Source organism: Saccopteryx leptura, chromosome 3 (assembly GCF_036850995.1).
Source record: "Saccopteryx leptura isolate mSacLep1 chromosome 3, mSacLep1_pri_phased_curated, whole genome shotgun sequence".
NCBI classification, from domain to species: Eukaryota; Metazoa; Chordata; class Mammalia; order Chiroptera; family Emballonuridae; genus Saccopteryx; species Saccopteryx leptura.
In genome coordinates, this window is record NC_089505.1 from 97,078,179 (window position 1) to 97,093,367 (window position 15,189).

The 15,189-nt window shown below is 48.0% G+C and overlaps 2 protein-coding genes across 3 annotated transcripts in view; one reads left to right on the forward strand and one right to left on the reverse strand.

Moving 5' to 3' along the window:
* The window catches only part of PLA2G5 (phospholipase A2 group V), a 315,873-nt gene that overhangs the window by 90,930 nt on the left and 209,754 nt on the right, over nt 1-15,189 (forward strand). The gene's annotated exons all lie outside the window — the stretch shown is intronic.
* The window catches only part of TMCO4 (transmembrane and coiled-coil domains 4), an 86,177-nt gene that overhangs the window by 49,375 nt on the left and 21,613 nt on the right, over nt 1-15,189 (reverse strand). For both annotated transcript variants that reach the window (XM_066375262.1, XM_066375263.1), the window contains exons 3-5: nt 14,518-14,692; nt 13,739-13,766; nt 4,370-4,502 (exon numbers count right to left, since the gene is read on the reverse strand). In XM_066375262.1, coding sequence (XP_066231359.1) covers nt 4,370-4,502; nt 13,739-13,766; nt 14,518-14,692 — 336 coding nt within the window. The remainder of the gene's footprint in view (nt 1-4,369; nt 4,503-13,738; nt 13,767-14,517; nt 14,693-15,189) is intronic.

The following is a 15,189-nucleotide window of genomic DNA, read 5'->3' on the forward strand; positions in this document are numbered from 1 at the left end:
GCCTAGACTTTCCTGCTTTCCACCCTCAGCAGCTGGCCCTGGGCTTGGGGCCCGAAGGGTGCTCAGAAAACGTTTCCTGAACAGCAAGCACCGAGTCATTCTGACCAGCACTGACCATGAACCTCTCACTTTAGAGCTCTATTCCTCCACTCACTGTCCCCAGAGGAGCAGGAAGAGAGTATAGGCCCATCACCAACCATCAGGAGTGAAATACTGGCTGCAATAACTATGGGTGGTGCCAGGTGGGTCCTGGAAATATCAGGGAAACACACTGTAAAGTATGTGATTGTTTAACCCCTATGCCATCCACCTGAAGCTAATACAAAGCAATACTGAATGTAAACTGGAATTAAAAATTATAAAAATAAATGATTAAAAACAGAATACAATTCTGGGATATTAGAACAAATCTGGAATGTTATAAAGTTTTAATGATTACTACAGATTTAGTTTTAAGAACATAGTAAAATTTTTGAGCTGGTGTCCTTGACATTTGTCAGCACGGTCTGCTTCTTGTTCCTGCAGTGACATCTGCATACTATGACACTAGATAGTCCTCACTTTTAGCTGAGTTTATGGGTGGGTGGGGGGAGGGACTCATAGCCTCAAGGGAATAAAATAACTAAAAAGTAAACACAGCTCTTGAGGCTGCTTTATTTAAAGGTATGAACACTTGTGCATCAAATCCATTTTACAAAGATTGGAAGGACCATATCCTAATCTCTAGTATTCTGCTTTGTATTATTATTTAATTTTTTAAAAAAGATTTTTTATTTATTGGTTTTTTTAAGAGAGAGAGAAGGAAGGGGTGAGGATCAGGAAGCATCAACTTGTAGTAGTTGCTTTTCATACGTGCCCTGACCAGGCAAGCCTGGGGTTTTGAACCGGCGACCTCAGTATTCTAGGTTGATGCTTTATCCATAAAAGTATAAACATGTGCTGAATCAAAGAGAATGTAATATTTTCCCTAAAGTTATTTAGCTAAGACACTCTCTTTCAACTTGAATCGCCAATCCATTTCCTTTTTTATGTAAGCACTCGAACGTTCTTAATAACTGTCTTGTACATAAAATGAAGAACTTCCCCAGTCATCATCAGTTATCACAGCCTTTTATTCCTGCAATAACTATGGGTGGTGCCAGGTGGGTGCTGGAAATATCAGGGAAACATACTGTAAAGTATGTGATTGTTTAACCCCTATGCCATCCACCTGAAGCTAATACAAAGCAATACTGAATGTAAACTGGAATTAAAAATTATAAAAATAAATGATTAAAAATAGAATACATTTATTCCTACTATTACTTCCATTGTCTGAATTTCAACATCTAAAGCACAAGAGGAGACATTTGCTCTGAGCTACATGGACAGCGCGTCTTATATCTGGAAGGGAGAATTCAGAGCACACCTCTCATTTCCAATGAAGCCCTGCTCCTGACTTTGCTCATTGGTGAGATATCGTGGTAGTCGACACTGTCCCAGTCACTGCCACACCCATGTCCTGGAATGCCAGAAATGACCCTGTGTTGGCATTCCATGTCAGCCTTCTAAAGACGGAGGCAGCAGCCTAAACATAGACCTGGGCCCGGTTCTAGGGTGAAGCCACAGATGCCTAGTGACACACAAGACGCCACACTGCCTATCTCATGGTCCCACAGGTCAGTTTTACTCCCTGCTATCTTGTGTCCCTACCCTCACCACCACTCACCCTCTTCTCTGTTTTTTTTTTTAAAAATATATATATATTTTTAATTGATTTTAGAGACAGGAAGGGGAGAGAGTGAAAGAGAGAGAGAGAGAGAGAGAGGAACATCGATCTGCTCCTGTATGTGCCCTGACTGGGGATCAAACTGGCAACCTCTGTACTTCGATACGATGCCCCCACCACTGAGCTACCCAGCCACAGCCTCTCTCCTTTTTTTAATCACCTCCTCCAGTTGATAGAGACAAAGTGCTTATCTCTTAGATGTCTAGAAACACTTCCCTAGTAAATGCTTAGAAAGCCCCATAAAAGAACTATCTTTACTGCTTTCTTCAGAATTAAGGAGGGAACAAGGGATGGTCAGCTAAGCCCTGAGGCATGCAGCAAGTGATGTTCAGACTGGATATGGTGGTTGAATCAGACAGTGCTCTGACCAGCTGGGTGGCCTTGGGCGAGTTCTGTCACTCATGGGACTTTCTGTTTTGTCCCCTGTGAAGCCCTGAGGAGATTGTTATGAACACCAAATGATGTGACATCTTGTGCCTACATCTAGTAAATACTCAAAGTTTGACGTTGACAATGTTGTTATGATGTGACCAGTGTCAACCTCCAGCAGGGCATTACCTAACGTTTACTGAGACCTATTATGTGCCAGGCACTCTTCCAAGCTTTTGAATATGTATCCATTAATTTAATCCTCTTAACCACCTAATGATGGAGATGCTACCATTATTCCCCCGTCAGAGATGGAGAAACTGAGGCACGCAAGAGTGAAATCACCAAACAAGTGGGAAAAGCTTGGATAGCCCCTGGGCTCATATGGGGACCCAAAGGCAGAAAGGAGGTACATCACACCTTGCATTCCAGGTGCAAAGGATTGCCTTGGGGTGCCGAGTGATAAGCTCACCTTGCAGAAACACAAAACCTTACTTAGCGTTAAAAGAAACCTACATATAATTCGATCCTCCGCTTGTACAGGTGGAACACCCGGTGCTGGGGCCCAGAGAGGGAAAGCGGCATGTCCAGGGCCACACAGAGACTTGGCAGCAGACTTGAACTGAGAACCGGACGGAACTATGTATGCTGTTCCTGGGTCTCAGGTCCTTCCAGAGACCACAGACAGGACCTGAGAGATCCCCTAAGTCCCTAAATTGAATTAAAAAATTCTGCACGTGGAGTATTTTTCTGAGGAAAAGGCTCATACGTAGTCATTAACAGCAATGATAACTGATACTATAGCAAATGATGATATTTATCAACCAGTTACTTTGTATAAGGCCTGCTCGAAGCACTTTATAGGTATGGATACATTTGAGCCCCACAAAAACCTGATGAACAGGGTGCTATTATTATCCCCATTTTGCAGGTGAGGAAACTGAGGCCCAGAGAAGTTAGCTCACTTGCCTCAGGTCACACAGCCGGTAAGTGGCAGAGCTGGGCTGTGTTATTACTTCTGTTTTTACATATTCCCTGATCTGACTGCTGGTATCATCAGAGCAAATCCTCTGAGCAGTATGTTTCTTTCAGACAATAAGCTTGGCAAACAAGAGCTGAAAGTTTCCTTCTTTTCAAGGCACATAAGACACTACAAATGTCCAAAAGCCCTAGAATCTGGGCAGCCCCTGCACAGTGGTAACTGACGTGAGTTCAGGTGTTTTTTTTTTTATTGACACAGCTCAGGGAGTCAAAACAAGCCTGTTTTCAGGTTATCTCAACAGCACAAGTTTCCTCCTTCCCCAGGAAAACCACCGCTCCCTTTGACCTCTACCCTGGTCGAAGGGTGGCCCCAGTTCTGAACCTGCCTTCAGAGCTACGTTCCCAGCTGGGCTGAGCTGGCCCAGCCTGGCCGCTCAAAGACAGTCATCGAGGCTGAACAAAGCCAAGCCCGGGAGACGTGCCTGGTGCAAGGAGCCCGCACCGGCTGGGGCCGGATCAATTGATTGCCCTGGGAGCAGAGCCTGTGTAAGGTGTTTAGCAAAGGGCTGAGCTCTGGCCCAGCTGCCAGGGTAATTTCCCTCTGCATGGTCCCGACAACAGATAGAGGGCAAAGCCTCTCTACCACTGGGAGCTACGGGGCGCGTAGCGGAGGGAAGCCCTCATACCGACGGACTACTTGCTGGTGCCAGCCCTGGGCCAAGCACCTTACAGTATGGTCCCATTCATTTTTCACAGCCACTCTCCTTGCTTCCATTTTACAAATGAGAATGTTGTGGCTTAGATAAGAAGGGGAGCACCTGCCCAAGGTAAAAAAAGTGGGTGGATGTCAGAAGTGGAATCTGAACCCAGGGTAGTGTGGCCCATGGACAAGAACCTGAGATAAAGAGGGGTGTTGGGGCCACCGAATGTTAAAGTCACAAGCCCTTAGCAATCCTCCATTCAATCCCCTCTTCCTAGAAATGAGGACTGGGGCCCCGAGAGGGAACGAGACTTGCGAAGGCCGCACAGCGAATCAGGGCTGCCTTGGGACTCTCCGCTCAGTGCTCCCTCCACCTTAGTGCTCCCTCCACCTCAGTGCTGCCTCCACCTCAGTGCCCCTTCCACTTCAGTGCCTCGGCTCTTTACGGAGGGGAGGGGAAGAGGCACTGTTATCTGTGAGGGGCCCTCAAGGGGCAGTTCCCGGTTCCTGGTGAACGGGCGGGGCTCCCGGGGCTCCCAGGACTCCCTTACTCAGATTCCTCCTCTTTGGTTTCCTTCAGGCTCTCAAGGAACGTCTCTTCCAGGAGGTCCAGCTCCTCCGGGGGCGCTCGGAAGAGGGAGGTCATGTGGCAGATGAGGACTCGGGCCCGCGCGTCGTAGTGCCCTCGGAAGAGAAAGAACACGGGTGGAGGGTCAGTTTGGCTTTGAAGCACAGAGATGTTAACAGCAGAGTAACTGATAAAACCCCAACCCTGGAAACGTCCTAAGTGCGCAGCCCCATGAAAACCAGTCAATTAAACAACAGCACAGCTTCCTGGATGGAATACTGTGCAACATTAATCAAGTCCTGGCTGGTTGGCTCAGTGGATAGAGCATCGGCCTGGCGTGCCGACGTCCCTGGTTCAATACCTGGTGAGGACACACATGAGAAGCAACCATCTGCTTCTCTGCCCCTCCCTCTCCCCTTCACTCTCTTCCCCTCTTGCAGCCAGTGGCTTGATTGGTTTGAGCGTCAGTCCAGGGTGCTGAGGATAGCTTGATTGATGTGAGCATTGGCCCCAGACGGGATTGCCGGGTGGATTCCAGTTGGGGCACATGTGGGAGTCTATTTCCTCTCCTCTCACTTGAAAAAAAAATTAATCAAAAGCAAGGTAGTATTTTTTCATCAAATTAGCAAAGATCAGTTTTTTTAAAATTCCAAAGCTGTTCAGGAGGCGATGAACACGGGTGTTCAGGTGTGCACTAATGTAAACTCTCTGGAGGGAAGTTTGACAATATTTATATTTAAAGCATTAAAAATAGCCCCCAAATCATAGGGCCAGAAAGTAGAATGGTGGCAGTCCGGGGACACAGGAAGGGGGAAGGGGGCGTTAGTGTTTCATGGGGACAGAGTTTTAGTTTGGCAAGATGAAGCTTTCTGGAGATGGATGGGGGGGGGGGGGTGCGCGTAGTAATGTGAATGTCCCTCTTGCTCCCGAACTGTGCACTTAAAAATGGGTAAGAAGCTCAATTTTCTGTTACACATATTTTACCACAATAAAAAAAAATGGGGAAAGGATGTGCATCCCCTTTGGTCCTGGGACTCCATTTCTCTAATTCTAATCTTTAAGAAAAAAAAATCCTAAATGTAGAAAATATGTAGTAATAAAGGTCTGACTGCTGCATTTACAACAGGAATGTGGAAACAATCTGGAGATTTCAAACATCAGGAGGTTGGATTAGTAACTGCAGGACTGTTCGCCCAGTGGGAAACAATAAAGCCATCAACAATGATTCCTAAGAGAAGTTTGTAGCAACTGGAAAAAAAAATGCTTCTGCAATTAAACAAATGTAAAAAAATAAATAAAAGATTTATTTGATAATATGTTATAGGGTTCCAAATAAGAAACAAACAAACAAACAAACACAAACGCTGCATTTGATAAAAGGAGAAGGAAATGTATTAAAAATGGGCCAGAAAGTAGAATGGTGGCGGCGGTCCGGGGACACAGGAAGGGTCTTTTGGTCTTTTCAAAATGATCCATAATGATATTGGGATTCCCATGGCTCTATCCCCAGTCCTTAGATAGTGCCTGGCACAAAGAATAAATTCAAATGGCTTCACCAATCTGGGTAGGTGTTCTATCTGTATGTCTAAACTTTGCAAGGAGCTCGTCCTCGCTCAGGGGAAAAACAGAACTAGAGAGTCACCTCACAAAGTTTTGAGGACAGGACTCCTGGCCTATGACGGGTCCTAATGAATCTTAGAGAATTGGTACCCTCCCCTGGGTGTCTGCAATGCTGGGTGATAATATTATACTGAAGTAGGAGTGGCTAGCCTTCAACGTGATACAGCCCCCCACTCCCCCGCCAAGTCCTGACGTTTGAGGTTTCAGCTTCTGCAATATAAACCAGTTCTCTCCTTGAACTCGGGTCCTCAGAGCGAGCTCTGGTCTGGCAGCATTTGCCCAGCTGCTCTTGGAAACCGCCCTAGATGTGGCACTGTCTACGTGCCGGGCAACAGACAACGGCATGTTGTGTCTTGGGGTTACTATGTCAATTAAAGCTCCAGACAAAGGAGCTCCCTGCGCCCTCACCGTATCACAGACTACTGCACCCAGGTGATAATCGAGCTGTGGGAATTAACCAAGCCTTGGCCATGGTGATTAATTGGTGGCAATTATAATTAGTCACTAATTTGTAAGCCATTTGTCAAGGCAGCAGTGATACAGGCTGCCAGGTGCACAGACGACCTCCCAACGTGTTCTCAGGCATGGGGTTGTAGGGTGTCAGCCTCACGTAAGGGTCACTTCAAGGACCTTGGTGGCCAGGCTGCTGGACTTGGAGCTGGTGTTCTATTTAAGGCAGGTGGTAAGTGGTGGGGGGTGCACGAGTCTCAGGCTACCTGGGACACTGGAGTTCTCTGGTATTGGCTCTCCCACCAACCCGCCAGGTTGCCAACTCACTCCTAAAGACCAGTCTGCTCTGTTGTGGGGCTCAGGCCAAGAGCTTGGGCATTGTCCGCGATTCTCATTTCTCCACTCCCTGACATCCAATCCACCAGCTAATGCTGATAGCTGTACCTCCAAAAAAATATCCTGAATCTGATCACCATGCTCCGTCTCCACTGTCATCACTGCCATGACTGCCACTGTGACCACCGCTCCTCAACTACCATCCACCTCACTGGCCTCTCCTCTCTCATTCTTGCGTCTACAACACTTGCCACACATCAGCCAGAGGGATTCTTTAAAGTCACAAATCTGATTGTGTTCTCTCCCCCAACTTGAAACTCTTTAAGAGTGCCTCAATATACCTAGAATGAAGTCCGCATTTCTTTTCATGGTCTGTAAGGTGAACATGATCCAATACCTTCCTGCCACCCTCTCCTACCTCGCTTTCTATTGGTTCTTGTTTCAAGCACCAGTATCTCTTCCACCAGGAAGCCAACTCATTCCTGCCCCAGGGCCTTTGCATTTGCTGCTGTAATTAGACAGCCTCTCCCCCAGAGCCCTGCCTAGCTGGTCCTTCTCATCCATCAGGTCTCTACTCAAATATCACCTCCTTAGAGGAGCCATCAGCCTCTGATGTAGAACAGCTTGTGCCCCAGTCCCTATTCCCGTTTTCTTCCACTGTTATATCTGTGAATAGGGTTATTGTCTGGATCTCCCCATCGGAATGTTAAGTCCCACCAGGGCAGAAAACTTTTTTTTCATTTTTTAAAAAATTTTTCTGAAGTTGGAAATGGGGAGGCAGTCAGACAGACTCCCGCATGCGCCCAACTGGGATCCACCCGGCGCGTCCACCAGGGGGCGATGCTCTGCCCATCTGGGGCTTTGTTGCAACCAGAGCCATTCTAGCACCTGAGGCAGAGGCCATGGAGCCATCCTCAGCACCCGGGCCAACTTTGCTCCAATGGAGCCTTGGCTGTGGGAAGAGAGAGATAGAGAGAAAGGAGAGGGGGAGGGGTGGAGAAGCAGATGGGCGCTTCTCCTGTGTGCCCTGGCCGGGAATTGAACCCGGGACTCCTGCACACCAGGCTGACGCTCTACCACTGAGCCAACCGGCCAGGGCTCAGAAACCTTTTTTTTGTTCCCATTGTCTCCCAGTGCCTAGGACAATGCCTGGTGATTAGTAGTTTCCCAATTAAGAGGCATTGGTTCATTAATTAACTGAAGCTCCCTGCTTGTTTGCCAGGGTCCTCAGATGTGCCCACTTGCTCCAAACAGCATAAAAGACCTGTTTGTTTCCCATCTCTAGCTGAGACTTACCCTCCGTTTCCAGTACCCTCTGAGTCCTGCTCTCCCAGGGACAAGGGAGAAAGTGGGTTTACTGAGTAAGACCCCTCTCCTCCTCTGCATGGGGTCTTCTGTCTTGACAACACCTAGGATGTACTCTCCAATATCTATTTGCTTATCACCCAGTTCCTTCCTCAGATGTCACCTCCTTAGAGGAGTCCTCCCTGATTCCTGTCCAGTGCTTTTGATTACTTTACCAGGGGGTTGATTACTTTACCAGGGGGTATTTCCTTCTGATCACCATTTATAACTTGATTTTTAAACTTGCCTACCTGTATATTGTCTCCCCCTCTCGAGTATAAGCTCCAAATTCACTGTACATCCCCAGCACCTAGGCCCCTGTCTAAAACAAAACGGTCGTATAATCATCTCTGTAAGAGTAAAGAATGGAATCTCCTTAGGAATGAATGAATGAATGGATGGTTCTCTGTTGGGAGAGGTCCACGATAGGGGAGGGTGACTGCACTGAATGAGAAATGTATTCCCTGCCAGCAGAAACACCGTATGACTACTCACTCTACACAGACCTGGTGCCACGTGGGGTAGCCACTGCATCCCGGCCTCACCAAACCCTCTCAAAGTCAGCAGTAAGGACGAGGGCTTTAGCACTTTCTCTCCACGTGGGAAGCACAACAGCAGTTCAGAGTGAACTCTGGAATCACACTGCCTGGGTTCAAATTCTGACCCCCTTACTTTCTAGCTGTGTGATCTTGGGCAGGTTATTTCCCTCTCTGTGCTGTATTTTTCTCTTTTGTAAAATGGGGACAGTAATAGTACCTACCTCTCAGGGTTGCTGAGGGGTTTTAAAAAATTATTATAAAGCACTGATCTGAGGGCCTGCCCACAGCAGGCACTCAATGAGAATCGGCTATGACCACGATTACTCTCAGGGCCTGGCACAGGCAGTGTGTACTCAGTTCTTAATTGCTGAATGGAGGAACCAGCCAGTTAAGAAAAAAAATTTATTGATTTTAGAGAGAAACATTAATCTGTTTCCGTATTCCGTATGTGCCTTGACTGGAAACTGAGCCCCACAGCCCTGGCATGCTGGGATGATGATGCTTTAACCAACTGAGCTATCTGGCCATGGTGAACCAACCAGTTTTAATACTGGTAACAAGTTGTATGAATCTCTAGAATGCTGATGGAGAACCCAGCAGCAGGGTGACAATGTTTGCATTTCACCATGACCAAAGACTATTATCTCAAACCCTTCCGATCCATCAGGGGGGCGGGGTTTGCAGTTCTGTAATAAAGAACAGATCAGAAAGTAAAGAGCAGAGTTTGTGGTAAAGGTTGCATGTCTCATGCAGCGTGCACTGCCTCAGATCCCACGGCCCAGAGTTGATCCTATCTTTGGCTTCAGAGTACAGAGGGCAAAAATCCATGATTCAGTTTAAGTTTCCTGGGCACCAATGCAGCGTTCACAAGGAGACTCCCTTTGCCTTAAATGGAATTTTGAAACTTTGTAACGTAGTTCCATCCTGCTGTCAGTGGGGATAACGGGACCACCTTCTAGGTTGATCTGAGGATTATATACTCTGCAATAATTCATAAGCTATGTACAGGATCTAGAAGAGCAACTAGAATAACTTGTTAAGATTATCAACTACAAATTACGCCCCCTCTCCCCCAAGATGACCACATTGTGGGTCCTAGAGTACTGGTTCTCAACCAGGGCTGTTTTTGCCCCCAGGGGACATTTGACCATTGGTGCCCAGAGACAATTTTGGTTGCCACAATTCAGGAAGTACTTCTTTTTTTTTTTTTTTTTTTAGGAAGTACTTCTGGCATCTGGTGAATAGAGGCCAGGAATGCTGCTAACATTCTACAATGCACAGGATGGCCCCACAACAAATAATGATCCAGCCCCAAAGGTCAACAGTGCCAAGGTCCCGAAACCCGTTTTAGAGTTAGCTCTGAGCGAGGCTGACCTTCAACACACAAAAGATGTATTTGCTCAGTTCTGTGGGCAAAGAGCTTCGTGGGTTGTTACAGGATGAGGAGAAGAAAATGATTAACACACACACAAAAAATTCCATCCAGCTTCCTAAATGGCATCATTTTGTGGCTAACATCCCAACACTGTCAGTAAAAGTCAGCCTTTCAGGAAGTTCTGAAAAAATGCAGCTTTTCATATTGATTTCCTGACTAATCACCTCGCCTCACACTCAAGAGGAATCCAGCAGCACCAAGAGCCTCCAACCCTGCTGTGTGTCCCTCTCTCGTCATTCTCTGTGGACGAAGGCAGTTTAACCCTCGAGTTCAGACAAACTACCCTGCTAGTATCCAAGCTCATTCCCTAAAGAAAGCCCATCCATCCATCCATCCATCCATCCATCCATCCATCACTAAATGCCCACCATGTATGTGCCCATCAGTGTTATACATGCTGAGATACAATGGTGAACAATCGAGACATGGGCCCTGCCTTCATGGAGCTTGGGGAGAAGGACTGGGACCAACTATGACACTGACCTCTCCATCATTCCAGGACCCCCAGTGGAGGCCTCAAGCTGTGGCTAGTACCGAACCCTATGTGTGCTATGGTTTTCCCTTTACATACACACCTATGGTAAAGTTTAATTCCCAAATTAAACACAGTAAGAGATTAATAATAATAACTAATAATAAGATAGAACACTTATAACGATACACTGTAATAAAAGTTGTGTTAATGGGATCTCACTCTCTCTCTGATACATGATTTGGTAGCTGAGATGGCTATTGTGTGACTAACGGGAGGGTGGTGTACACAGCATGGCTACGCAGGACAAAGGGGTGAGTCACATTTCAGGCCAGCCAGAGCAGGACGTCAAGATTTCATCACGCTACTCAAAATGGCATGCAATTTAAAACTTATAAATTGTTTATTTCTGGAAGTTTTCATTTAATATATGTATATATTTTTTTAATCAGAGAGACAGAAAGAGATGGGGATGGAGAGAGATGAGAAGCATCAACTCGTAGTTGCATCACTTTAGTTGTTCACTGATTGCTTTCTCATATGTGTCTTTTTTTTTAATTAATTAATTTATTTATTCATTTTAGAAAGGAGAGGGAGAGAGAGAGAGAGAGAGAGAGAGAGAGACAGAGAGAGAGAGAGAGGAGAGACAGAGAGAGAGAAGGGGGGGGAGGAGCTGGAAGCATCAACTCCCATATGTGCCTTGACCAGGCAAGCCCAGGGTTTCGAATCGGCGACCTCAGCATTTCTAGGTCGACGCTTTATCCACTGCGCCACCACAGGTCAGGCCTCATATGTGTCTTGATGGGGGGGGGGGCAGCTGAGCCAGTGACCCATTGCTCAAACCAGCGACTTTGGATTCAAACCAGTGACCTTGAATTCAAGCCAGCGACTTTGGGTTCAAGCCAGTGACCTGGGGTTCAAGCCAGCAACCATGGGATCATATTGATGACCCCAGGGTCAAGCCAGTGACACTGTGCTCAAGCTGGTGACCTCAGAGTTTCAAACCTAGGACCTCAGTGTCCCTGGGCCAATGTTCTATCCACTGATCAGGCTCCATTTAATATTTTTGATCTCTGGTGGACAACAGGTAACTGAAACCATGGAAAGTGAAACAACAGAAAAGGGGGTGGGAATATTGTAATTAAGTTAAAGATCTCAAGATGGGGTCTCTCGTACAATGTCCTTATCAGAAGCATTCAGAGAGGAAAGGGAGGAGGAAGAGAAAGACGCAGAAGATGAAGGCAGAGACTAGAGCAGGGGTCAGGAACCTATGGCTCGCGAGCCAGATGTGGCTCTTTTGACGGCTGCATCTGGCTCGCAGACAAATCTTTGATAAAAAAATAATAACATTAAAAATATAAAACATTCTCATGTATTACAATCCATTCATTTCCTACCGCTCATGTTCATGGTTGCGGGTGGCTGGAGCCAATCACAGCTGTCCTCCGGGACACCAAATTTTTATTGGATAACGCGTAATGTACACGGGTCATTGTATGGCTCTCACGGAATTAGATTTTAAAATATCTGGCGTTGGCCCTGGCCGGTTGGCTCAGCGGTAGAGCGTCGGCCTAGCGTGCGGAGGACCCGGGTTCGATTCCCGGCCAGGGCACACAGGAGAAGCGCCCATTTGCTTCTCCACCCCTCCGCCGCGCTTTCCTCTCTGTCTCTCTCTTCCCCTCCCGCAGCCAAGGCTCCATTGGAGCAAAGATGGCCCGGGCGCTGGGGATGGCTCCTCGGCCTCTGCCCCAGGCGCTAGAGTGGCTCTGGTCGCAATATGGCGACGCCCAGGATGGGCAGAGCATCGCCCCCTGGTGGGCAGAGCGCCGCCCCATGGTGGGCGTGCCGGGTGGATCCCGGTCGGGCGCATGCGGGAGTCTGTCTGACTGTCTCTCCCTGTTTCCAGCTTCAGAAAAATGAAAAAAAAAAAAAAAAAAAAAAAAAATATCTGGCGTTCATGGCTTTCTCAGCCAAAAAGATTCCTGACCTCTGGACTAGAGTGATGAAGCTACAAGCCAAGGGCTTCCCAGAGCTATCGGCAGCTAAAAGAGGCATGAAGGATTCTCATACAGCCTTCAGAGGGAGTGAAAGCCTGCTGACACCATGCATTCAGACTTTTGGCCTGCAGAACACTGAGAGAGTAAGTCTCTGTTGCTGTAAGCCACCCATCTATGGGAATTTGTTACGACAGCCTTAGGAAACGCATGTAGTGAAATCCGGTACTGCCACTTACAGAGCAATCATGGGTAAATTGCTTAACCTCTCTGAGCTGACTTCCTCATCCATAAAACGGAATGCTAGGTCCCATCTCATGAATTCATTCAGCAGATGTTTTACTGAGTGTTTACTATGCACAGGTGCTGGAAGTATGTAGTGAAAAAAACTGGGCGTGGTCCTGCCCCCATGGAGCTTACGGTCTGGACAGGAAGCCAGTTACCAAGCAAAGAAACATGTAAGTAGGTGTCCAATTGCAACCTTGGCTGACATGGTACCGGGAGTGGGGGGAGAATCCCTGGGAAGTGATGACTGCGTGGAGGCATGAGGGAGAGGTAGAGAGGCAAGAGGAACGGACGCTCTCCAGCCAGGGCAGGGGCGTGTGCAAAGATGCCCTGTGCCAGAAGCTGGGGTGCACTCAGGGAGGCCAGCGTGGGAGGGGTCGTGTGGTGAGAGATGAGGTGGGGGCAGGGCAGGCCCACCAGGAGGGGTCTTGCTCCTGAGTGCAGCAGCAGTGGTCATGGGGATGGAGCCAGGAAGCGGCACTGCCAGATGTGCATCTGGAAACGCCATTGGAGCTGCTGCAAGAGAGGTGGCAGGAAGACCAGTGCAGAGACCCCTACTGTCATCCAGGAGGGGGCTGAAGGTGGCTCAGACCAGGGTGGTGGGTGGAGACGGGGAAGGGGCCAGATTTAAGATCTACTTAGAAGGTAAAGCCACAGGGCATTGCGAGGAATAAATGAAATAACCGCTAAGAAGCACCACTCAGTAATTGGCACGAATGAGGTGACCACTGGCTCCCCAATTCTGTGGGGTTCCTTTCCTTCCCGCATCAGAAAGACCACGGGGGCCAGGACACAGGTGGCAACACCTGCCACTGGTTTTACCAGCTGAGGGTGAAGCCGAATGCCCACATTTACAGAACTTAGAAAATCGACTCACCATCCTTGAGTGAGAAGCTCAGCAGGTCCTGGGGAAAAGGAACAGGAATTGGCAATAAGTTGATATGTAATCAGCCCACTCATTTGACAAATATGTTTCAACTCTTACTAGGTGGGGGAATAAGACAAAATATATATCTCTGTTTTATAGTCTAGTCAGTGGTATAAGCAAATAAATAGATGTGTGAGAAATTCAGGGAGTGAAATGAGGGAGGGGAAGGGTTGTTTGAAATCTGCTCACCGGACCCACCAACAGCAGCAGCCTGTGTTCCCAGCTGCCTGTTTTAACTGCACACAAAGCAGGCGAGTGACAAGCCCAAGGGCACGCCGCAAAGCTGCTGCTTCCAAGAAAAGGGCCCACAGCTTGGAGCTCAGGAGCAGGGGCTCCGGAGTCACACTGCCAAGGTTCAAATCTGGGCTCAGCTACTTGTCAGCTGCATAACCTTGAACAACAAGCTACTAAACCTCTCTGCGCCTCAGTTTTCTCATCTACAAAATGGGGATACTCATACCTTTAACCTCATAATTGTTTTCAGAATCCAATGAGTTAATATTTGTGGCTCTAGCACATACTAAGCACTATTTAAGAAACCAATCAACAGTAAATATTCATTAGTGATCATTTAACCTTAGCTATAATCACCACCCTCATGTCATTCTGATGAAATCGTTTAGCCTTCAACTACCTCACCCCACCCCCACCGGAAGCAATTTTCCGACTGACCGGGGAGATCATTTGTTTGGTTTCCCCGGCACCTGCCACTCGGGTAGTGGGTGTACCTGAGTGATCACCAACGGGTCGTCCTTCACGATGGGGTCCTTCATTAAAATCTGAGCAAACATGTCAGCTCCTTCGCCTCCCAGGCCGCTGGCAAAAGCAGTCATGGTTGGCAGGACGGCTTCTGACAACTCCAGCCACGTCACCAGGCCTGCCACAAACTCTGTGCAGAAGGAGCTGAAAGACAGACACGACTCAGATCCCAAAGCCTCCAGACGGTGCCCCTCGCAAGGCCGCCGGGAAGTTCAGGTTGGACGTGCTCATGCCCGTGAACGGCCAGCACATAGAAGGGCCACGGTGACTGCGGCCCACGGAAAGCAGGGGAGCCGAAAGCTAATTTCAGACAGTGGGGATTTAGCTTCTTCCCCCACCAAACCTGTGACCAAAGAGGCTGATAATCCACAGGAATGAGGTCAACGAGCAGTTCCTGACCATGTGCCCCCAGACCAGCCTGCAGAGGGGAGGAGCAGCGACTAAAAAAGGGATCTCCCAGAAGGAGACCTGCTGCTGTTGGGAATAGCCAGGGACATGCTTCCTCGGGAAACGTCGGCCGCTCGGAAGCAGAGGAGGTGCAGAGGAAGGGTCTGTCCTTCCTCCATGCCCACAGCAGGCATTGGAGTTGAGTCTCACAGGAGTCCCTGGGTGGGGGATGGCTGGGATGCTATCGGGGAGAA